The 23,846-nt window shown below is 34.8% G+C and overlaps 3 protein-coding genes across 3 annotated transcripts; all 3 read left to right on the forward strand.

The window, feature by feature from the left end:
• Positions 1-1,417: 1,417 nt before the first annotated feature.
• On the forward strand, positions 1,418-3,993 carry LOC108211484 (tRNA (guanine-N(7)-)-methyltransferase). The gene is made up of 2 exons (XM_017383092.2): positions 1,418-1,557; positions 3,008-3,993. Exon 2 carries the CDS (start codon positions 3,022-3,024, stop codon positions 3,769-3,771), a length of 750 nt encoding a protein of 249 aa, XP_017238581.1. The 5' UTR covers positions 1,418-1,557; positions 3,008-3,021; the 3' UTR covers positions 3,772-3,993.
• A 746-nt stretch (positions 3,994-4,739) lies between these two features.
• On the forward strand, positions 4,740-11,970 carry LOC108215179 (ribonuclease III domain-containing protein RNC1, chloroplastic). The gene is made up of 5 exons (XM_017387562.2): positions 4,740-5,709; positions 9,002-9,206; positions 9,492-9,692; positions 11,159-11,245; positions 11,411-11,970. Exons 1-5 carry the CDS (start codon positions 4,916-4,918, stop codon positions 11,729-11,731), a joined length of 1,608 nt encoding a protein of 535 aa, XP_017243051.1. The 5' UTR covers positions 4,740-4,915; the 3' UTR covers positions 11,732-11,970.
• Positions 11,971-18,665: 6,695 nt separating this feature from the next.
• LOC108211571 (eukaryotic peptide chain release factor subunit 1-3) lies at positions 18,666-22,498 on the forward strand. Its single transcript, XM_017383206.2, has 4 exons — positions 18,666-18,760; positions 20,252-21,737; positions 21,850-21,948; positions 22,077-22,498. Exon 2 carries the CDS (start codon positions 20,292-20,294, stop codon positions 21,600-21,602), a length of 1,311 nt encoding a protein of 436 aa, XP_017238695.1. The 5' UTR covers positions 18,666-18,760; positions 20,252-20,291; the 3' UTR covers positions 21,603-21,737; positions 21,850-21,948; positions 22,077-22,498.
• Positions 22,499-23,846: the final 1,348 nt, after the last annotated feature.

Genomic DNA, 23,846 nt, shown 5'->3' on the forward strand with positions numbered 1-23,846 from the left:
GATGCGGTTTTTTCCTAAAACCGCAAATCAACCCGCGCATGCGGTTTGGGAAAATTCGTAAACCGCAACCGCATCAAGTAATATAAAAACCGCGTAAACCGCACCACAAAATTGCGGTGCGGTGTGGTGCGGTTCATGCGGTTTGCGTGGTTTATACATTCAAAAAATCATTCTTTTGAATGACAATATAAATATAATTTTAAACTATATGTGTTTAAAAATAATTTGTATAATATATATATATATATATATATATAGACAAATTTAGAGTTACGATACTCATCAAAATAAATATAAACTAAAATATGAGTACGATAATGATGAAGATGAAAAGATTTCAAAACTAACAAGTTATTTTATAGAAAACATATATAATTATAATATTTAATTTGTCGTCTTAAAACTAATCTTTTAATCTTAATTTATATTATAAAATTATTATAATTAAGTTGAGTAACTTGAACATATATATACACACGCAGGACATGATATCATAATAAATAATCTATCTATACAATATAAATATTTGTAATTATATGTGATTTATTTTTATATATTAGAAAATAGCGGTGCGGTGCGGTTTGAACCGCGCTTGTATAATATCAAACCGCAACTCGCACCGCACCGCGCGATTTGTTAAAATTTCAACCCGCAACCGCACCACGAAAAAAAAAACCGCATTTTGTGATGTGGTGTGGAGCGGTGCGGACGGTTTATGCGGTGTGGGCGGTTTGATGAACACCCCTAGTTTGAAATTCATTAAAACCTAAATATGTTTAATTGGAATTTTAAATTATGCTACAAAATCAAGTGGTATTTAATTAAGATTTTAAATTATGCTTTAAAATTCAATAGTATTTTATTGAGATTGTTTAAAATTCATTAAGATCTCATGGTATTCAAATGCTGATTGATTTTTTTGAAATTTATAAGATGATGGATTTTGTGACATTTTTCAGTGTATTTTAAGTTTTTTGAAATCTCACCAAAATTCATGAGATTTTGAAATATTGTGCTTAAATCTTAAAGAATCTATATAAATTATACCGTACAACATTTTATCAAGAATCCGCACAAAATCAAAATCACATACAATCCATTAAAATCTACATATTGAAAACAATTTATTAAAATCCTAATCGAATACACCCCATAATATGCGTAATAATTTTAAAAGAGACTTGTATTGTGGGACGGAAGGAGTATTTTTTCGATTTTGAAGATCATGTAAAAGTAAATATTAATTACTCGTCAAAACTTGGTCAATTTGACCACAAAAATCAAACAAGACAGATAGACCGGGACATGGGAGTAATTTTTTTTATAAAACAGTACATTTTTTTTTCAGAAAAAAACGGTACATTTGTCCTGCATCCCCGAACGAACATATCAGATTACAAATTTAAAAAAAAATGCTGTTAAAATGAAGAGGAAATATAGAAAATTAATTTGTTATAGAAAGAGGATTGCAAGTGTCAGTTTATCTCACAAACCCTAATTTTTTATCCCGCCGGAGGAGGGAGAAGAAGAGACTCAAAATCAATCAGTAGAAAAAAGGTTAGTTCAGTTACTTTTCTAGCTATGTTTATTGTTTTGTTTACCTGCTTTTTTACTATCTGTTGAATTCAATTGTGTAGCTGATTGATAAATCTAACTCCAACTGTCATCTATTCAATCAATTTTGTTGGCCCAATCATCTTCATTGTGTAAAATTTTAGGTTCAGTCACTTAACCCTTTGAAGTGATGATTATATATAATATGTGTATATATTATGGTAGCTTACAACTTGTCAGTATATGCGATTAGTATGTTATCACCTCGAGATGCATAACTATAGCTGATTGAATGTTGGTAGCCTGATTATAAATGGTGGGCGTAATTAAGACCACCACGTTGATCTTGTTATGAGTTATATATCTCGGCAAATAGGTGTATAATTTTATCAGCCTTAGTGGGAAGTGGATTTTCGTTATTATGGTTCTCTCGAGTCCTAGCACAGAAGAATCAGTTTTGCATATTTTTGTGTCTCTTTGAGCTGATAACCATTTCAAGTAAAAGAATTTCTGAATTATAATTAATATGATATAATCAAGAAGGTAAGGCTTGGTTAAATAATAGATGGTTTATGATAATGAGGTTATCGTCAAATAAAATAATACGCATATTAGTAATTGTATTGAGAGGGGATAACGGAGTTGAAAAACGGGTTACTTTAATAAGTGATCAACACATCTATTCAGCAAAGTAACTAAACCGACCTGTACAATGTCCGACAGGCGGTTACCATGTTTTAGCCCTTATACCTCGTACAAAACTGTTAGGTAGGTAACACTCGTTAAAGTGTTCAGTATTAATGTTATTAAAAGCAATTGCCAGTATATATGTGTAGTGCTGGTTAATTCTACTTGGCTCTTTCTGTGACAAAAATCTCCATATGTATAGTCTTAGCTAAGCTACGTTAAAAATCCTGTGGTTATTACGTCGAAATATATGCTGAACTGCTAAAGTACCCCTCCCCTTTCTTTATAAAACATCACTGGTAAGTGGCTACCAATCTTGTTGCTTATAGTCTTGTTTTCCTTAAATACGTGCATGAAGCCATGAACTGTTAAGTGTCAATTCTTCTTGTATCGTATGTAAGTGAGATCGTGATCAGAGAAACTTACATATCTGACATGTTAGGAATCAGTGACTGTTCATTATTTCCAAACTGAGACCTATCCTTATGCATGTTATATTTGCTACTCCTTCCTTCTAAGTAGACACAGTATCAGGTATTTTTATATGTGCTGCAGTTTAAATTAATATGTCTATATATTTGGAATTTTAGAGTGAGTGACAAATGATATTCATTGGTAATATTCTTTTTAAAGTGGCGGATGACCTTAAAATATAGTTAGATTAGAGATTACATTTTATATGCCTCCATAGTTTATTCAACACGTCATATTTCTCCTGAGATTACGCCAATTGATGAATTGCTTTAAATTTTTGTTTACTTTGCAGATTTAACAAGCACAATGTTGGAAAATGAAGCATATCTTAGCAAGACCACACACCTTCCAAGGAAGCGTTTCTTTCGAGCACGAGCCCACAGCAACCCATTGAGTGATTCCCATTTCCCAGTTCCAATTTCTCCTTCTCATGTTGACTACTCCCTTCACTATCCTCAGCTAGTTGTATCGTCTGATACAACTAGTTCAAAAAAGGTCGAGTTTGCTGACATCGGTTGTGGTTTCGGAGGACTTTTAATTAGTTTGGCAACTCTTTTTCCTGAGACATTGATGATAGGAATGGAACTGCGAGACAAAGTGACAGAGTATGTTAAGGAACGTATTTTAGCTCTGAGGAAGGCTAACCCTGGTCAGTACCAGAATGTGTCGGTAGTTAGGACCAATTCCATGAAATACATCCCAAACTACTTTCAAAAAGCCCAACTCTCAAAGATGTTTTTCCTTTTTCCTGACCCTCACTTCAAAGAGAAGAATCATCGCCGTCGTGTGATCAGTCCTTACTTGCTAGATGAATATGCATATGCTCTTCGAGTTGGTGGTATTATATACACAATAACAGATGTGGAAGAACTTGGAGAATGGATGAACTCGTGTTTGGCAGGGCATCCTATGTTTGAAGCTCTTACGCAGAAAGAACTCGAAGCTGATCCAGTGGTAAAGCTACTGAGCTCGGCAACTGAGGAAGGGCAAAAGGTTTCACGAAACGGGGGACAAACATTTCAAGCAATATATAGACGCATTACACCTATAAGCTAGAAATAATCATTTGAAAGATCAAGGTCAATTTACATGGCTGTTATGAACACCTTGTGATGTGGCACTAGATTGATATTTTACCCATCTTTGGGGTTTTTTTTGTTAAGTTATCTTCTTGTTTCATTCTTGCCGCCATATGACTTAGGCGGATAAGATAATGTTTTGTAATCTTTGTTTACTATTATAAACTCTGATATTTACTTTCAAAACTCTTGGCGAAAACAGGGAGCAAAGTTACTACAGTCATATGAAGTTTAAGAAGGATATGCTAGTATGACTCCTTTTTGGTGTTCATCTTTGATGATAGCTATTAGTGGCATGAATTAAATTTGCAAAGGAAATTTGATTCATGTGCTTGTGTACAAGGTTTCTGAAGGACCTAATCAGGTGCAGTATTAGTTATTTCTCATCTATGGTGTCTTGCTCACCCGATGGACTCCAGTTCAGCAGCTGTGTACTCTTACGCTTCTACACACCAACTGCATCTTTACTAATGCATCAAACATGATACAATCACAAACAAAGAGAGATGATGGTGCAATAATTTAAGATATTGCAAAGTCGATAATAGAGTATTTGTGTATGAAGAAACAGAAAGCCACCGATTGTTTCAGGCCACAACAGAATGCCCCAGAAGCTAATTCAAGCACATATATATCTAGTACTAGTAGCATTGGCAAAGGTGTACAATTGTATTACTCTTCTATAAACTAATCACTTACCTCCATTTACCTATTTTTCTACACAAAATATATGTAAAATTATTAAACAAAAAAATAATTATACTTTTTCAGTGAAAAAGAACAACCGTATTGTGAGGAGTCTTCGAATTGTACTTCAACATTATCAATAGCCAGTAAGCCAATAAATAGTCTTCGGCCCAGTTATGTAATTAAGACGGCCCATACAGATATGGCCCAATACCCGAAACAATATTATTTACTGTTATCATCTTCACCAGATTCTCTTGCTCCTTTCCTAAACCTTATGTTATCCACTGCAAAACCCCTGTATCACTCACCATTTACAAACCCTTTGAGCTCGCATTTCACAAATCTCTCTCATTTTCATCTTTATGTTGATTTCTTGTGTGCTTGAATAGTCTTACAAAATATCATTTCTTGTTTATTTTTGATTGACTTTCATGGAGCTCTCCTCACCTTTCAAGCCTCTTTCAAACCATCACATACATGATTTCTCATTTTCATCCTCATTTTCACCTTTTCCATACCAAACCCACTTTAAAAATGTGAACTTTATCAACCCCTCTTCATCAAAATTTCGAACTTTTGCAGTGGTAGCAAACCCTCAAGAACACCCTCTAAATAGCCCTCAAAGACTTCTTAAAGAGCTTGCGGAGCGTAAAAAGATTGTATCCCCCAAGAAAAAGTTGCCCCCTAAGAGATTTATTCTTAGACCCCCACTTGATGACAAGAGATTAGCTGAAAGATTCCTTAACAGTCCACAATTGTCACTCAAATCATTCCCTTTGTTGAGTTCTTGTTTGCCTTCTTCGCGACTAAACAATGCCGATAAGACTTGGATCGACGAATACTTACTTGAGGCTAAGCAAGCACTTGGGTATCCATTAGAGCCATCTGATACATATGGGGATGATAACCCTGCAAAACAGTTTGATACTTTGTTGTATCTGGCTTTTCAACATCCGCATTGTGAGAGAACTAATGCAAGGCATATAAGGTCGGCACATTCTAGGTTGTCGTTTTTAGGAGAGTATGTGCTTGAATTAGCTTTGGCTGAGTTTTTCTTGCAGAGGTATCCTAGGGAGTCACCTGGTCCAATGAGGGAGCGAGTGTATGCTTTGATTGGAAAGAGATATCTTCCTAAGTGGATTAAAGCTGCTAGCTTGCAGAATTTGGTGTTTCCGTTTGATAATATGGATAGGCTAGTCAGGAAGGATCGTGAGCCACCAGTAAAGTAAGTTACTCTTTTGTAAGAATTTAGATTCTGTTATGTTTATAAAGCATTACCATATCAGCTGTTGTGGTCTTCTACACATATCTATAGTTTTAGATTTAATATCGGTGAAAATACAAAAGTGAAATATAACAACCAATAATTAAAGACAGAATCCAAAAAGTGAGATGGTAATGGCATGCCATTAAGTTACTAATGAATGTAACCATGGTAGTACATCTGGTTATGTGGCTAAATTCTAAACTAGTTTTTATAGCTGTTGCTATCCTCTTGGGTGGTTGCTATATTGTTCCTGAATTACCTATGTGTTTATTAAATATGATCCAGTTATCTCTTTAGCTGGGGAAGGCAATCCTTTTACTTGAATTTTATGTTAAGCAAAACATGTACCCATAGGCCAGAGCTGCCACATGCGGCAGCTTGTAATGGCTGATGGGGATGGGACAATCTTGATTTGTGTGTGGCTTGACTTTTAGAAATGCATAAAATAGTAATAGAAAATTATATTGCAATCTTGGTATGTCACGTATTCAACATGTGCACCATTAAGCAGCAGCATGGCCTGTGGCTAATTAATCTTATGCAAATGGCTAGTTCATATTCATAGGTATGAATTGATTAAGTCACATATATATAATGCTTACGCACAATGATGGTTATGTGCAATGTGTTGCTGCAGTGTGGAGAACACTCTACTTCATAAAGTATAGTCTAGATCACGCATGACGCACCTTATGTTGACATGGTAATGCAGCAAGATGTAATGGTTATGTGCAATGTTTTGCTGATGTGTGGAGAACACTCTTCATAAGTCATAGCTTATGACCCGTGCCAAGCCCGGGTTTAAATAATATCTTAAAAATTATTATTTATTATAATTATAATGTCTTTTTATTTAATTACATTATCATCGTCTTAATATATTTATATACAGTATCTTTGTTTAGGTATAATACTCTCTGTGTATTGACTTTTGATCCTATTTTAATTTTGACTTAAAAAAAATATTTTCAAATACATGTTATGATATGAATTTATTTCGGAATGATATGTTTTATTTTAGTAAAATCGATATGTTGTTTATGATTTCTAATGAGATGAAAATAATATTTTGCAATTGGCTTGTATGTTTTTTAATCTTTTGTAAAACTTAAAGTTTTAATTTGTAATTGGTTTAGAAGTCTAATAGGTAACTATTATGTGTAACGCAAATTGGAGTTCTTGTAGGTAGGTATACTGGTAGTTGTTTCGATACTTATTTGACAAATTAATTTAGAAGTCTAACAGAGCTTTTAAGTTAAATAACTTTGATTTAAAACTAAATCAGTCCTTTTACAGTATGCTAAAAAATGAACAATTGTTCTAATGATAGTAGTGGCAGTGACATCGTTATCGGAGGATTTTGCGTTTGTCATGACAATGCTACCACCACATTCTTCTTCGTCTTTATAGCAATGTTGTGAAGGACATGGCTTGAATTAAATTTTGAATTAATATGGATTGGGCTAATAAATCAATATGGACTCCTTATTTATTTATTTATTTATTTGAATTCTAAAACATGATAGGATTTTTAAAGATGTTTCATAAATTAAATTGTGTGAGGTTTAAAAATTAAAACTAATAATTTTTCTGGTGATATAATTCTGTTGGTGAGTCGTTACATTACAAAATTCTGACCAACATGAAAGTCTTTTCATAGTAGTATAACAATAGTAGTATTACTAAATAATAATAATATACGATGATAACCAAATTTTGTTACTTTCATATCTGGTACTTCTGATGTTCCACTAAAAAAGGGTTTTGCTTATTAATAAAGGGTATAGATTATATAGATCCCGCACCTTATGTTGACATGGTAATGCGGCAAGATGGAACATCAAGTGTTACATTTAGACTTTAGTTTTGCGTTCTTATGCAATTTTGATACTTCTGAGGTAATCATGATTCATGAAGCATTACAGTCTGTAGTCACAGGATATGTGTCATCTTCTCTGTTCCTATTTATCAAAGAGGGCCTAGGAAAGCATACATATGTAATCCAGGTAGCTTAGAACTGCCACTTTTGTTCATTAGCAGATACTTTTTTATTTTATTGAAAAATATTAATATAAAGTATTGATGTGAATAAACTAATAGAAATAAGGATCAATTTGTTCTTGAGATTTACACTGGCCTCTAGGGGAGCATACTTTTTTATTATCAGCCGGTATGGTTTCATATTGGTGGTAGTTTACCTGTTCTTCGGGAAGCTATGGGTGATATGTTCTCAGACAATGTTGCTCCTGTGCATGAGCGCATGTGAAGCTGCTTGTTTCGGTGTGGCAAACACTGAACGTTTACAGGGCATAGGGAGCTAATATTAAGAGCTCTTTAAGAAAAAGAAAAAAGAGAGAATATTGATGTCCTCTACTTCTGCGGATAGGAACAATGCTTCCGTTTTGATGAACAAGCTCGAAATAAATCGAGTGTGTAGAAGGAACCCCTTCGAAAAGAAGAGTGTATTTACTTTGTTTTTATGAACATGTATGCTTGATAGAGAATATTGCCATGAACCCCTAGTGTTTGTGTTACATCTAGACTCCAGCCAACACTTGGGTTGGAATTATGTACACGCGGGCAATCAATAGCTAGTAGTAGCATAACATTAGTAGGTGGACGAAAATCTGAAATGTGGAGTAAAGACTTTGGAACATTAGAGTCGTTATAAAGCACACGAATGTAAGAGCCCTACTGCGGACCAACACAATGAAAAAGAGGGGACAACTAGTGATTGAAGAATTCATTGTTGTGTTGTTGTGACTTTTAATCTTTTACCGTATTTGCTGAGAACTGCGAGCATACACAAGAATGTATCGGCTTTATGATGACACAAGCAAAAAATTGATTATCATAATTATTTTTGGATCGTTTAAGTTTAGTTTATTTTTCTCCTATCTAGTTATCATTTGTGTTTTATGGATTTTACTTGGCTTTAAAGTACACAGGCTAACAGGCACTGAGGCACAGTAATAAAAGGCATGCAAGATACTTTTTCTGCACTTACATTTATATGTAAGGACTGATATTTATGTGAAAGCATAGTGTTATTTCTGATCTATCCTATGCCTGATGTTGGTAATGCCATAACATAACACTTTTACATTATAGCTGGAAAAACTAATTTGACATGGCACTATATACCAAACTGCTTTTTTAGGGACCAATCTGTATACTGCACATTGTTTTTCATTATGGCTGTAAATTAGTTTGGCATATTACTAACTACGAAGCTGCTTTTTCTGGACAGATCTGTATTCTGGGCTTTGTTTGGGGCTATTTATTTGTGTTTTGGCATGCCGGAAGTTTACCGCGTTCTGTTTGAAGTATTTGGAATGGACCCTGAAGCTGAAGACTGCCAGCCTAAATTAAGGAGACAACTCGAAGATGTGGACCATGTCTCTGTAGAATTTGAAGAAAGAAAAATTAGTTGGCAAGATGTTGCTACTTACAAGGCAAGCTCAATCATTTTTGTTTACTGCTCACTTATACATGTGGCCTCATATTAAATTATCTCAAGTCGGACTAGTGTGCATTCACCCATCTTAATCTTAGACCGAAAATGCAGTCACTGGAATTTATGACTTGCACAAGATTATTTCTTAACAATTCACAAGATTATTGTTTTACATTTCATAAGAAGAGAATAATACTTAAAATGATCATAATGCTGTGTAGAATTTAATCCAATACCATAAGAAATCTGCATAATCATATATATGTTGATACATTTCATTCAGCCTCCTGAAGATGCTCTTTTTGCACACCCAAGGCTTTTCCGCGCATGTGTTCCACCTGGAATGCATAAATTTCGAGGAAATATATGGGATTATGATAGCCGACCCCATGTTATGGAAATACTGGGATATCCTCTTGCAATGAAGGATAGAATTCCAGAAATTACTGAAGCCAGAAACATAGAACTTGGACTTGGGTTACAGGTATTTGTCTGTCCCTCTTCTCTTTCTTCTTTGTTTTATATTTTGAACTTGGACTTGGGTTGTGTGACTATCATTTGGAATTATATATCTTGCTGAGAGGTTCTTAAAACACAAATACAGTGATTAGGCGCGAGTAAACTATGATTTAAACATTGTAAATATGGAAAGCTGATCTACTTGTCTTATATGACCAATCAAACTACATAATGTAATATAATCCTTAGTTATATCAAATGATTAAGTTGAATCTATGCCATGAAATTAAGGTGAATAAGGTGATATATGTAGCTGTTATGGCTTCAATTCATGGTTTTATGGGATGCCAACATCTCGGGGACGGGGACGACGCTGTGATGGCTGGGGACGGCTGACAAAAACTGGGGACGTTTCGGTACTAAAATAACTAACTTACCCGTCCTCAACTAAATAGAAGTAAGACTATGCTCAATTCTCACTTATGACAGGTCAATTCGATGATTTAATGTCCCTGACAAAGAGAAACTCTTCTGATCCTAGAATCCGGTGGGCTCATTTGTAGCTGAAACTCCTTACTACTTTGCTTCAATCTTTGTTTAATGTTTAATATTTTGGATGTTAAATATTACATGTATTTTATATATACATTTTTTTAAATAATATAATAAATGTTGTACACATACTGTATAATTCTATAATTGCAGCTTCATGTCCACGTACCCGTATATAGTCCAGTAACCGTCTCCGTGCAATACTTTTTTAGTGTCTGTGTATATTTTCGCAGAAAGTGTCCAAAATACTGGTAAATCTCAGTAGGATGGCCCAAATGAGTACCTGTAAAATCAAGGTCTAGATTGCCAGAACAGTTGCATATCTTGCACATGCCTAACAGTATCTCAACAGATCTCACATGTCACGGATACGTGAAAAAATAAAGTTTACAGGCATCAGTGATGTGCGACCTATTAAAATATTAAGTATTCATGCATTTTGAAGATTACTGACCTGTTGAAGTGGTCGTCTACCAAGTGTGTGATCCATGTGAATCCTTATAGGGACTGAACTGTGAAAAAAAATAGTTTGTGCGCTAAATTTTCAATCGTAGCATTATGGGGCATCACCCAATTTCCACTATTTTCCCCTCTTTGGTTGATATATCTTTATATTGGCCAATGCTTTTACTTAACACATAAGCTAGCTATGGTGTGTGGTAATGTTTAGGTGCAATGTGCATGCTGACATGCTGTGTATGTCTTCAGAAGCTAAGACGTGTATTATTATCTATTTTAACTTATAATTGACAGCTTGATCTCCTGAACTCCTAATTTAACTTGATTACTTTAAACACCAACCAGTAGCAGCGATGATATTCGTGATAAGTATGTATCTCTACTTTTAAGGTCAACATGTATGTTCCATCAGAGATTTAACTGGTCTATTCCGAATCTGATTATCCTTCCATATATTCATTTCCCTCCCTGTATCTACAGCTGGCTTTCTTACACCCATCAATGCACAAATTTGAGCATCCTCGCTTTTGCTTCGAGCGACTCGAATACGTTGGCCAAAAAATCCAGGTATGAATTCCTGTGCATGTGCTATATTTGAAGGTGTCCTCTTTTCAAGTTGAAGGCAACACAATTCGTTTTGAAGAAAATTACTATAGATAAATAAATAATACGAAGTCTTAGCAAAGTATTGAACCATGCGACTATTAAAATTCGCTCTCTTTTTCTGTGCAGGATATTGTTATGGCTGAGAGGTTGCTAATGAAGCATCTGGATGCTCCAGGGAGATGGTTACAGGAGAAGCATCGGCGTCTCGTGATGAACAAATTTTGCGGTAAGTATTTGAGAGAAAAGCAGTTACACCGCTTTATCATATACAGTAATGAGGTCCAAGACCAGTTTGAGCACAACCGCAGACTGAGAAATCCAGCCACAACTTCTGTTCAGCAAGCAATCCACGGTCTGTCCTACACTATATATGGGAAACCAGATGTAAGGCGACTAATGTTTGAGCTTTTTGACTTTGAGCAAATCCAACCCAAAGCTGTCGTCTGAGGTTCCCTCCAGCTTTTCATTCTATACCAACAGATTGAAGATAGCATTTTGAGGTAGTCCATCGTTTGCATATGGTGCTGTGAACAGAGCCAGCATCACATATGTAATTCAGTGCAAGAGATATGTACGTTAGAGGTCGGATACTTATTGCAGATTGTGGAACACTTGACTGATCACATTACAAAAGCAAGAAGAGTGTACATATGTATTATTTACGCAGTGCAAGATTTTTTCTTTTAGATATTAAGTATTATTATATTACTCCCTCGTCCCATCCATTTCTATTCGGAGCTTTTATAGCATTTTAAGACTTTAATAAAGTATAGTTGTATAACTTATTTCAAAAGAAAAAATTGTTACTACTAAAGTTTAAATATTAAATTTTTTCAGAAGAAAAATAGATTAAGAAAATTTATAAAACTATATTTCATATAATTTTTAAAAAGTTTTTTTTTTTTTGAAATAAAGGTACTTGCTTTTATTTAGTTGAATCAATGATCAACGCATCAAGAATACAATCAGGCGGGTTCATGAGCCACTACATTCGCACACCGAGGAACATATTCAACTAACACTTCATCATGTTGCTTAAATAAATCTCTACAATCTACCACAAAGTATGTGTTTCCTTGAACATTTTTGCACGCCTCTGCTAGTTATTTCGCATCCGTTTCAAACACACATCTTTTGTAGCCTAATTCTTTGACCCATGATAATGCCTCCTTAAGCCCAATTGCTTCAACCTCTCTGGGACTGTACAGTGCCTGCAGTTTATGATTTCGAGCTCGTAGAAATGAACCATGAGCATCTCTAATAACACTTCCTACCCCAGTACTACCCCACTCCATGAATACCTCAGCATCCGTGTTGATTTTGATCCACCCTTGTGGTCGATGCCATTTCCGAGAGCTTCCATTTGTTGCTACCTTATGAGTCCTGACTGCTACACACCTCTGCTGCCATTCATGCAACATACTCATTGTAGTTGATTGAATGCCAAACTCTGATATATTCACTTTATCCCATACCCACCTGTTTCTGCGACTCCAGAGATTCCAGCAAACCATTAAAATCAATGCAAAGGTATCTCGTGGGCAACTATCTGCGAGCTGATGAATAGGTGCACATAATTGTGTACAGAAAATTTGTACATAATGATGTGGCAAGTGATGTGGTGGATTTTAATTGGAGTGGTTCGTGTAAATGCGGGGGGCCATCCAATTAAAATCCGCCACATGTCATTATGTACATGTTTTTGTACACAATTATGTGCACCAAGCATTTTCCATCTGTAATATTACCCTCATACCTCATCGTACTAACTACAGCCAGCCCCATATTATTCCATACTTTTCGTGCAAACGAGCAATCGAAAAGTACGTGAGTTGCATCTTCATTGTTTACTAAACACCACGGGCACTTGATATTAATCTGGACACGCTTCACAAGCAAAGCTACAGAAGTTGGCAAAACCCCACGACAGACCGGCCAAGCGAAATTAATCACCTTTCCTGGTAATTCCAATGCCCAGATTTTTCTCCAGAAGGCTGCATGCTCCCATTGTTGTACACCCTGCAATGCTCTATAACAGCTTTTAACAGAGAATATACCTGAATTCTCCAAGTTCCAGAACCATGAATCTTGCTTGTTATGAGCTGGAATAGCTATACTTTTGATCAACTGCACATCACTTTCATTAAATATATCCTTCAGACGCTCATCATCCCATCGTTTGCTACCAGTCTCCATTAGATTAACCACTTGTATCTGTTCCAGTTCATGCGGCATCGTAGCTTTTCATCCAAATATATATATAGGAGTATACAGTTATGTGGGACTTACCGGAAACAGGAGGTTTCAAACCCCTCTGCCTCTGGAGTATGTAGCCTATGGCAGAATATGATTTAACTAGGTGTATAACCCGCGCTTCGCGCGGTTGGTGAGAATATTACAAGATAAAATCTAAAAAAATGTTGGGACATCTTTTTTTTGATAAAAAGGAATCAATTCATTAATCAAAAGCCATACGGCATCTACAAACACAATCGAAATTGGACAGACGCTGAAGAATATCGCTGTTGAATCCTTCTTTCTTGGAGAGGCAACTAAGCGATTTGAAGATGATTTGAATATATACATTTGTTCCCATCTGATTGGTTTTCACCTGAATGTTCTGAACAATCGACCATAGATGCGATCCCATAATAACCTTCAAACCTGAATCAAACCCATGAAAATCATGCCGATCTATAACCTCGGTCATGGAAAACATCAAAACACACCAAAACAAAACAAATTTAAAAAACTCTTCAAATATGATATCACTTAAAGATGATAACATCTATTAAAATTAGTACAGCTGAAGTTAGAAAGTCCTTCAATGTCGAAGTCATTGGTCCTTTTTTTTTTCTCCATGAGAATCAAGGTATATCAAAAATTTATACACATATATTCTTGATCATATCACTTGCGTTAGGTTATATAAATTTTTCACGCACAAACTATTTCTTCTTGTTGGTAGAGAAGTTGAATCTTTTCAATATATCCTTTTTATTTATTTATAACATTGCATAGGTTATTATTTTTTTAGTTATCAAATCATTTTGACCAACATAATTCTTTAAAAAAAAAATACTTTTTTGACCTTTTTATATTTTTCTAAAATTGTTAAATCTAAAATTTATGCAATAAACTTATTCTTTACCATTTGTGTAATATTATATAAATATCTCAGTATCTCACACATTAATTATTTTTTCTTCCATCCCTATTTTTTTTGTGGAGAGTTGGTAAAAATTATTTTTTCTTTCATCCCTAATTTCTTTTTGTGGAGAGGTAGAATCTTTTCAATATATATTTATTTTGAATTTTGTAACATTACAGTACCCCTAGGCCCTAGCATGATCTGCAAGATGATGCCTTGCATGCCTTTCATCACTTTCTGCACCGTCGGCACGTGCTATATAGTTAAGCCCAAACTACAATATGAACAATACAACACAGCCTTCTGAGTTGTGAGCTATATAAACTAATGCTCATTACAAACTACAAAGACAATCCGGTCTTTGGAACACAGCTCACAAGTCACAACATTTTGTTGGCCGGCCAGGGAAAATTATAAGCATTCTGCTTATTACAAAAATTGTCTGAGCTTGCTACTTACAGGTCACAACATCAAGACTTCCACTTTCCGAAGTTTGCCTATGCTTGTGTGATTGCAAACTCCTGGCTCAGCCCGACTATCATGATTCACAATGAATGACAATTTGTTTCCAAGTAGATCATAACCAAAAAAAATGATTTGAATGAAGTTTTGTTAAGCTCGGATATGGCCAGCATAGCCATAATGTCTTAAAAGTCCTGCATCCAGCCTCCAGAGCAAAGATACCAATAAAGAGATTAATGATTCAAGCACTCGCAGAGATTTGTGTAAGACAAAAAGCAGCAGGAAGTTACATTGAATGGCTAGAAATGACATCAGATAACAATAACACAATCTTGTATACCTGGAATCTCAATTTCACCAAGACTGCCCTCAGAAGAAGGAGGATCAGCTTTATATGCCGCCTCATTTAGGCTCCTGCACATTGTCAGCATAACTCTCATACTAAATATTACCTAAGAGGTAACAATTTTTGCAGGCATCCCAGTTCCGATATATGTGCATACATCTGTATATGTGAGTTGTTTTCAAGAATCATGACTCCCACACGGCATCTACAGGCCTTCCAAGACTTCGACATGTACGGTAATAAGAGGATTCAGTGCAAGGGTATATCGTATATATCAATATAATAGAAATGTATGTTTGACGATATGCATAATAACTCCTTACTTCTTAGTTCTTAACAGAAATGTATGTTTGATGATATGCATAATAACTCCTTACTTCTTAGTTCTTAACATAACAAACAAACACTTCATCAAAGTTAAAATCAAAGACATAACTTAATCATTCAACACAAAAAAGCTTGACCTGAATTTTCAATGGTAATTTCATGATAGAAACTACACATGAGTGGTAAGAAAAAATAAAACAGTTAATTCCTGAGAAATGGGATTAGAAACAGAACTTAACAGCAGCCCACCAATCAATCAGCCAAAAGAGTTCCAGCCACAACAACTCCTCAACCACCCTGTTAATCTTTTGGTAAGTAGTCTTCGAAAAAGTAAAATATACATGACAGACATAGACATGAGGAAAAACCTAAAGATGTTTAGATTAGCAATACATAAGAAGCAAATAAGAATCAAACAACATCAAATAAGACTCCCCAAAGGTATCACAAGACTAAGTGTTCAATTTCTAAAATCACTGAATAGGCATCAAAAGACCAAGCCTTCAATTTCTAAAATCACTAAATACCGAATTCGTAGAGAAGCAGAGATAAAGAATGAGAGTAAAATATACATGACAGGCATAATATGAGCAAAACTTAAAGATGTTTAGATTAACATAAGAAGCAGATAAGAATCAAACAACATCTAATAAGATTCCCTGCAGCTTCTAAAATCAATAAATAGATATCAAGAGACCAAGGCCTCAACTTCTAAAATGACTAAATACCGAAATCGCAGAAAAGCAGAGATAAAGATTGAGAGGCTGAGAAGGAGGCATACTTATCACCTTTTCATAGCTGGTTCTGAAATAGCAAACCGATGTGGAAGGATTGCCCAAGGAAGGCCATTTATAAGAAACTCCGAGGAGGCACAGAGACTTCAGTTACGATTTGGGGAAATCTGCGGAGCCTGTCCAAGTTCCAGCCAGAAAATAACTGCAAGGCAAGCGAAGGGCCATCAGGTTTGATCAGCACTGCATACATCGGGATTTTACTTTATATAGATATATAGATATATAGATGATTTTGGGTATTAATAGACCAAAATTGGTCTGGAACCATATTCTGCCCGGTCTAATGCTCCATCAGGACCGTGACTCAGTATTCTATTTGCTTGAAAAATGATTAGGAGGATCAAAATTGGGGGATCACGAGTGTCCCGTAAAAGAGAATTTAATAGAGTAATTTTTAATCATTCTAAATTTATAAAATTATAGAAAATTTCAGAAAAATCGAATATGTATATAATTTCTAAAAATTTACTCGCCATCCTGAAAAATCAATCCCAATTTTAAATCAGCTCCGCCATTCCTTGGCTACGTGTTAAAATCCCAATCGAATACACCCCGCCGTCTACCACGTTAGACCTTCACATGAATACTCCAATTTATTTGTCTCTTTCCCATGAACCAAATTATTAAGTTCACTGAAAATGTAAGGTATTCAGAAATTTTTTGCCAATTTCAAACCAACGTGTTTTATCATGACTCACATGGTTACGGGAATCGAAAAGACATGCATAACCTCATTAATTAGAATTAATCCAATATTAATTTGAATTCTATAATTATTTTATAATATAACAAGAGTATTGATTGCGCTCAAAATGGAACCAATGCTTAAAATAGAACCATGGAATCACTAAGGTTCTGCTGCAGAATCCTAAACTTTAAATAGATTTTTAGGATCTAAATCCAAATACATATTTTTTTTCATGTTTTTTCATCGTTGTATGTGTTCAAAAATAATTTCAAAATATAATACATAGATATTGATATTTTTTGCATGTGAAATTATGCTACAAAACCCTAACTAATGCTAGAAATAACTGAAATAAGATAAGTGTTCTATGATTCTTTCGCTAATGGTAATTTGTTGAACATGACCCATGATTTATAATCACAAATTAAATAACATAGTTTGGAAAGATTCGTTTTCACCTTTATTTGTATGACAAATATTATTAACATAATTGCGTGTATTTTCACATAAAAAAATATGCTACAACTTGATATAAAAATCATATATAATGCGTAGTTATATAATATATATCTAAAATGAATCATCGATTTTTTTTAACATAGTATACAATTTTCATTTATTAATTTTCAAAATCATTTTTTCCATAATTGACCTAAGTACGTTTTTTGACCGATTAATCCAATCAAAATAGTTTTATCCTTTTAACGGGTGAAATCAAAAGGGAAAAATTTTAAACACTTAATCCAAACGAACACATTCAGTTAATCCGGATTTAATAGTAATAACTTTTCCATACATATATTAAAATGTTAAAAAATCATATCTACTCATTGCACACTTTCTTGAATTAACTTGATTCCTTCTTGTGTAATCAATCTATGTCGGTCTCTTTTATCCACACTGTCAAAACAACTGTCAATACACTAACTACCACCAATCTATCGGAGCCTATTTTTTTCCTTCCCCACGGAGCCTATTTCTTTCCTTCTCCCACCCATGTAATACCATTGGAGATTATGTTGACACGAATGCAAACACCTCACCACAAATATACAGTTGCCACGCCAAAGCCATTTAAAAACGGCATGAAAATTTGCCAAATCTTTTGATGAACTAACACCCGTGATGATCTATTGATATGCATTGATGAGTAAATCTAAAGTAGAAAACATGCATGGTCTTTTCTTTCTTTCTCCGAATGTCCACTATTTGAATTGATTGTGATCTTTCACAATGTGACATTATAAATCTGAGTGGTTTTTCCACTGCTAATTTCACCGGCATATAAGAAAAAAGAATGTAAGTCGTAGAGCACAATGAATGCATTAAATTATGAACTATTTTGACGCAGTGCGGTTGCCGAGAATGCGAGACCATAAGCAACACACCAAGACTGGCTCCCTCCCCCGTAATTGGTACTTGGTAGTATAAACAATTATGGGAAAAAAAAAAACACCTCTGCGGGACTGCGTTCTAAACTTCCTTGAAAATTGCCTTCTGTGCAAAACTAAAAAAAAAAAAAACTGAAAACAAAACTTAATCTTATGCGATGAACAATATTAAAAAAAGTTAGGTAAAAAAAAAAAAAAAAGTAGGCAGGCAGGAGGGACACGTAGGGATTTAAGGACCTATAAATACTCTCATATGCATACTCATACACATACAGATAGAGATCGAGAGAGTCGGCACCGTTGTGCACATTTCTCAGGTTTCTCTCTATTCTCATCCTTAATTTATTCTCATCAGGCCAATTATATGTAATCGATCACTCCCTACATGTTAAATTTTGATATATCTCGTGCTCATGTGATGCTTTTATCTCATCTTGTAATTAAATCCTGCAAGTTATATGAATTACATGAAATCGATGAATCCATTGATTTCAGTTATTATTGTCTTACGATTTCTGCATCCTTCAAATATAAGTCTTGTTTTTAGATTCGTTTATATTTGTTTGTGTGTGTCTTTTGCATAGAAAACTTTGTCACAAGTTTCCGTATCCAATTAGAATTGTATTGTTGTTACCACGAGTGTTTGCTTAAATATATTTGAAATCTCTTTTTTATTTAATAGCTGTCAGAATATAAGAGGTCAGTTGGGGTTTATGTGGTCTTAGATTTGAGTATTTACAGTTTGTTGATCTGAATTACTTAGGACTTACCACTGAAATTTGATAATATATGTCACTTTTATGGCTTTACGTGATATATTTGTTTGTCGGAAAATTCATGTTATGTTTGATGCTAGGTCTTTACTAGATTTATATTTGTTTGTCGGGAATCATTACGTGATGTGGACGTGTGTGTTGTTTCATTCGTGGTTCTTTCTTGAAATTTTAATTGGAAAATGGTCCTGACAACTGATTGCTGTCAACAATTTATACGTGTATTTTTGCGGTGGATAGAGTGTTGGGCCCTTGTATGGACATAAAAAAATATAGGGTTAACGTCATCCCGCTCTAAAAAACACTACGAATATTCCTACTGACCCGGACCCATTTTAATTTGTTCTTTCGCTATGAAAATTGCACCTTTGTACATTTGTGGTTGTCTGACCAATTTCTGAAACCTTACAAACTTTAGAGATCACTGATCAGATTTTCTCAGAGGGGATGACATTGTTTTTATTTGGCCATGTCACCTTCCATATAGGATAATCTTATTAAAGTTTGTTGTTGATGATGTCCATGTACTGTATATAACTTTGTTTCTCATGCCTTTTATTTGATTGTAGTTTTGAGCATAATTTACTTTAACGAGGCAGATATTGTTTTAGTGTAATTACTGAAATTGTTAGTCTCAGTAAATGACTAGATGTTGCACCTGGATGTGTGTATGATATATTAATTCCTTATTAATATCTACTATCCTCAATTCACTTTGCCTATTATTTCATTTATGATTTTTGATATCCTTCTACAAATTGCTTTAGTTGATGAGTTCTTTATTGGTTTTTAAATAAGATGTTTTAAAAGTAATTTGAGATGAACTAGCAACCTTATAGGTTAATATGAATGCGTTTCTAAACACGTTGGCAGTACAAGTTTCTTGTATGCTCCAGGTCATATATAAGCAATTAATTTCAATTAGATCTCCTTTGCAAGGGTACATCATTGCTTTAAAGTTTAAACCCTGCCTTTTTGTCAAATGAGTTGTATCAAATATTTGGACCGCAATTTTGATTGGTGTTGTCTTTGCAGGTAATCTGATTAACAATTTTGTAGTCCTTCACAGCTTACTATGGCAGACGCTCATGAAACTGACAAGAACATTCAGATATGGAAGATTAAGAAACTTATAAAGGCTCTGGAAGCTGCACGAGGAAATGGGACTAGTATGATCTCACTTATTATGCCTCCTCGTGATCAGATATCACGTGTCACAAAGATGTTGGGCGATGAATATGGGACGGCTTCAAACATTAAAAGCAGAGTGAATCGCCAGTCAGTTCTTGGTGCAATTACTTCTGCTCAGCAGAGGCTTAAGCTTTACAATAAAGTTCCTCCAAATGGGCTTGTACTTTACACTGGGACAATTGTAACTGAGGATGGTAAGGAAAAGAAAGTTACTATTGACTTCGAGCCATTCAGGCCCATAAACGCTTCTCTTTATCTTTGTGATAACAAGTTTCACACGGAGGCTTTAAATGAACTTTTGGAATCAGATGACAAGTTTGGTTTTATTGTCATGGATGGAAATGGGACCCTTTTTGGTACATTGAGTGGCAATACAAGGGAGGTACTTCACAAGTTCAGTGTTGATCTACCAAAGAAACATGGGAGAGGAGGGCAGTCAGCTTTGCGATTTGCTCGTCTTCGTATGGAAAAGCGTCATAATTATGTTAGGAAGACTGCAGAGCTTGCCACACAATTTTACATAAACCCTGGTACCAGCCAGCCGAATGTCTCCGGACTTATACTTGCGGGATCTGCTGACTTTAAGACGGAGCTCAGTCAGTCGGATATGTTTGATCCTCGTCTCCAGGCAAAAATTCTGAATGTTGTAGATGTTTCGTACGGTGGAGAGAACGGCTTCAATCAGGCAATTGAGTTGTCTGCAGAAATCCTTTCCAATGTCAAGTTCATACAGGAAAAGCGTTTGATAGGAAAGTATTTTGAAGAGCTCAGTCAGGATACTGGAAAATATGTCTTTGGAGTGGATGATACTTTGAAAGCTTTGGAAATGGGTGCCGTTGAGATACTTATTGTGTGGGAAAATTTGGACATGAATAGATATGTCCTTAAAAATAATACAACCGGTGAAATTATAATAAAGCATTTGAACAAAAACCAAGATGGGGTTCAGAGTAACTTTAGAGATGCAGCCACCAATGCTGAACTTGAAGTTCAGGAGAAGATGTCACTTCTTGAGTGGTTTGCCAATGAGTACAAAAAATTTGGTTGCACTCTGGAGTTTGTCACCAACAAATCACAAGAGGGATCCCAATTTTGCAGAGGTTTCGGTGGAATTGGTGGAATTCTTCGCTACCAGCTTGATATGCGAACTTTTGATGAGTACCCTGATGAGGAAGCCTATGATGATTCTGAATAGCAATCAATCACCTACCGTTATGAAGGTGCAGGAGGATGGAGCGAAATGACTGCACCGATAGGGCACAAGCTATTGTGCTCGAATTTTGCTACTGCTGCTCCGTTTTATCTCAAAAATTATAAAGCTGTTAATAAGGTACTACTAATGTCTTTTCGTAATAACCTTTTTTAGAGTACTTTTAGAATTTATTGTCCTTTAGAAGCAAGACCGGAAATTGTAATCTTATTTTGCAATTTTCATGAACCAGGGGGATACATTATCTGGATGGGAAATGCCCGGATATTTCAGATTCATACTTTCCTTGTTTGCAGGAAAGCATCAAGGAACAATGCTACAACAGATACTAGTATTGTTGCTAAGCTTAACTCTAGTATTCTTGTTTTTAGTTATTGCGTGTTATGATATCCTGAATGAATTGAAACTAAATATTAGTATCTACGCATGTTTTAGTAAACTTTGTGAAATTTTCTGCAGGTACTTGTTGATCATGCTGCAACCGGTAAAGAATTGAAGTTGAAAACTGGTCGGAATACAGTGGTTGACAAAATCCAGTCCAGAGGAGCTCAATTACTGCTATGAAAAAGGCTTTGAAAGCCTTGCAGATAGGAAAAGTGAGCAGAAGGTTGGACGAAAAAGTCTAATTGTCAAGGAAAAGAAGAATGGGGCGTTCAGTGCAGATAAAGGCACACCAGAACATCATCCAATAATAATAATAAGAATAACTGAGAAATAAACTTCTATAATAGCTATGCAGCTTTCAGTTTTTTTTACCATCTTTTTGTACTTCCAATCTCATAAATAAGGCTATAATGCCAGTAATATTAGTCTGTCCTTGTTCAATCACTTACAATACTACTAGTACTTCGATTTTGATATAATGTTTCAAGTTTGTGTAAGCTTGTGATGGGCCACGACTAATTACTAAAATGTCAAGTACGTACATAAATGTGCTAATATGTGTTAAGTTAACATTGAAGCAACATGTAGTGGGTGTTTGGGAGCTAGTACTTCTGGGCTTAAAAGACAAAAAGCTAGCTTCCTCTTCTTTGATGCGTGTTTGGCAAAATTTTTGAAGCACTTAATTAAAGAGAAATAAGCTCAGCAAAAAAGCTATGGAACATAGCATTTATTTCGACTCAGCTTCTTTTTATCAGCTCCTTTCTAACAGAAAGATACTATGAGATCGTTTGGCTGAATTTATGACTTATGACTTAACGTGACTTATCTGATAAGCTGGAATTTTAAAATATCTGTATGAGTAATTTTGACTTATTAACGGTTTGTGGGTTATTAAAAATATAATAATAAAAATAAAAGTGTTTTATGAGTGACTTATGACTTTGGGTAATTTTTATCGGAAAATTCTTTTTGAAAAATTAAGTTATTGAAAAAAAGTACCTCCACTTCTGGCTTTAAGTCAGCTTCTGGCTTATTTCTGACTTTAAGCCAGCTTATAATTTATTACACAAACAGACATTTTTAAGCTTAAAGTTGGAAACAGCTTTAAGCTGGGGCTTAAAAGCTGCCCCAAACAGGTACATGTTATTCCGGTTCATGTGATTAACAGCTTGACATTGTAGTAACCACGATCCTTTAACAATCATTTATTTCTCTTCCGTCTATAAACCTCCCTCTTCTTTTTATTTATTATTAAATACGAATATCTCCTTGTGACAAAAAATAAAATTTATAAATATTTCGTAGATTATGCAGAAGAAAATAACTCTTTCAAAATTAGATTATTTCTGTACAAATCATTTATTTATAGAATAATTGAAAATAATAATTTTCAGACTAACTTAAAAATTAAGTTATCCAAACACTTAAAAAAAAATTCAAACCAACTTCTCATTTCTAATCCACTTCTTTACTTTAAACAATAAATCACTTTTTTTAAGACCAGCCAAACCACCACAAAATATGCCAAAGGACATAAATGGGACCTAAACCTACAAGAAGCTTTTTAGTCAAGTCATTCCGTTGCGGCGGGATCCTTAAATTTCACAGCTTCATAAAAACTACCATGGGAAATATGTTGGCAACAAAGTACTCATTTTTCCCTAGTGACTCTGGACTCTGGTCAAGTTACATGGATTCTAAGCTCGGAATTAAGTAGTCACATGTGGAAAGCTAATCGGTTATTCTTTACTCTTTACATTTGTAAAAATTTCTCCCAGAAGGTTGGGCGCCATCTAACCCTAACAGCCTCCATCTTTTTCTCCACCTCTTCTACCTATCTCTATC

The sequence above is a fragment of the Daucus carota genome, chromosome 3 (genome assembly GCF_001625215.2).
Source record: "Daucus carota subsp. sativus chromosome 3, DH1 v3.0, whole genome shotgun sequence".
Taxonomy (NCBI): domain Eukaryota; kingdom Viridiplantae; phylum Streptophyta; class Magnoliopsida; order Apiales; family Apiaceae; genus Daucus; species Daucus carota.

Excerpts from the sequence above, each read along its gene's own strand:
- LOC108215179 (XM_017387562.2), top strand. The coding sequence starts at position 4,916 with ATGGAGCTCTCCTCACCTTTCAAGCCTCTTTCAAACCATCACATACAT. Across the intron at positions 9,693-11,158 it reads AACTTGGACTTGGGTTACAG|CTGGCTTTCTTACACCCATC; the intron begins GTATTTGTCTGT and ends CTGTATCTACAG. Across the intron at positions 11,246-11,410 it reads ACGTTGGCCAAAAAATCCAG|GATATTGTTATGGCTGAGAG; the intron begins GTATGAATTCCT and ends TTTTCTGTGCAG.
- LOC108211484 (XM_017383092.2), top strand. The coding sequence starts at position 3,022 with ATGTTGGAAAATGAAGCATATCTTAGCAAGACCACACACCTTCCAAGG.
- LOC108211571 (XM_017383206.2), top strand. The coding sequence starts at position 20,292 with ATGGCAGACGCTCATGAAACTGACAAGAACATTCAGATATGGAAGATT.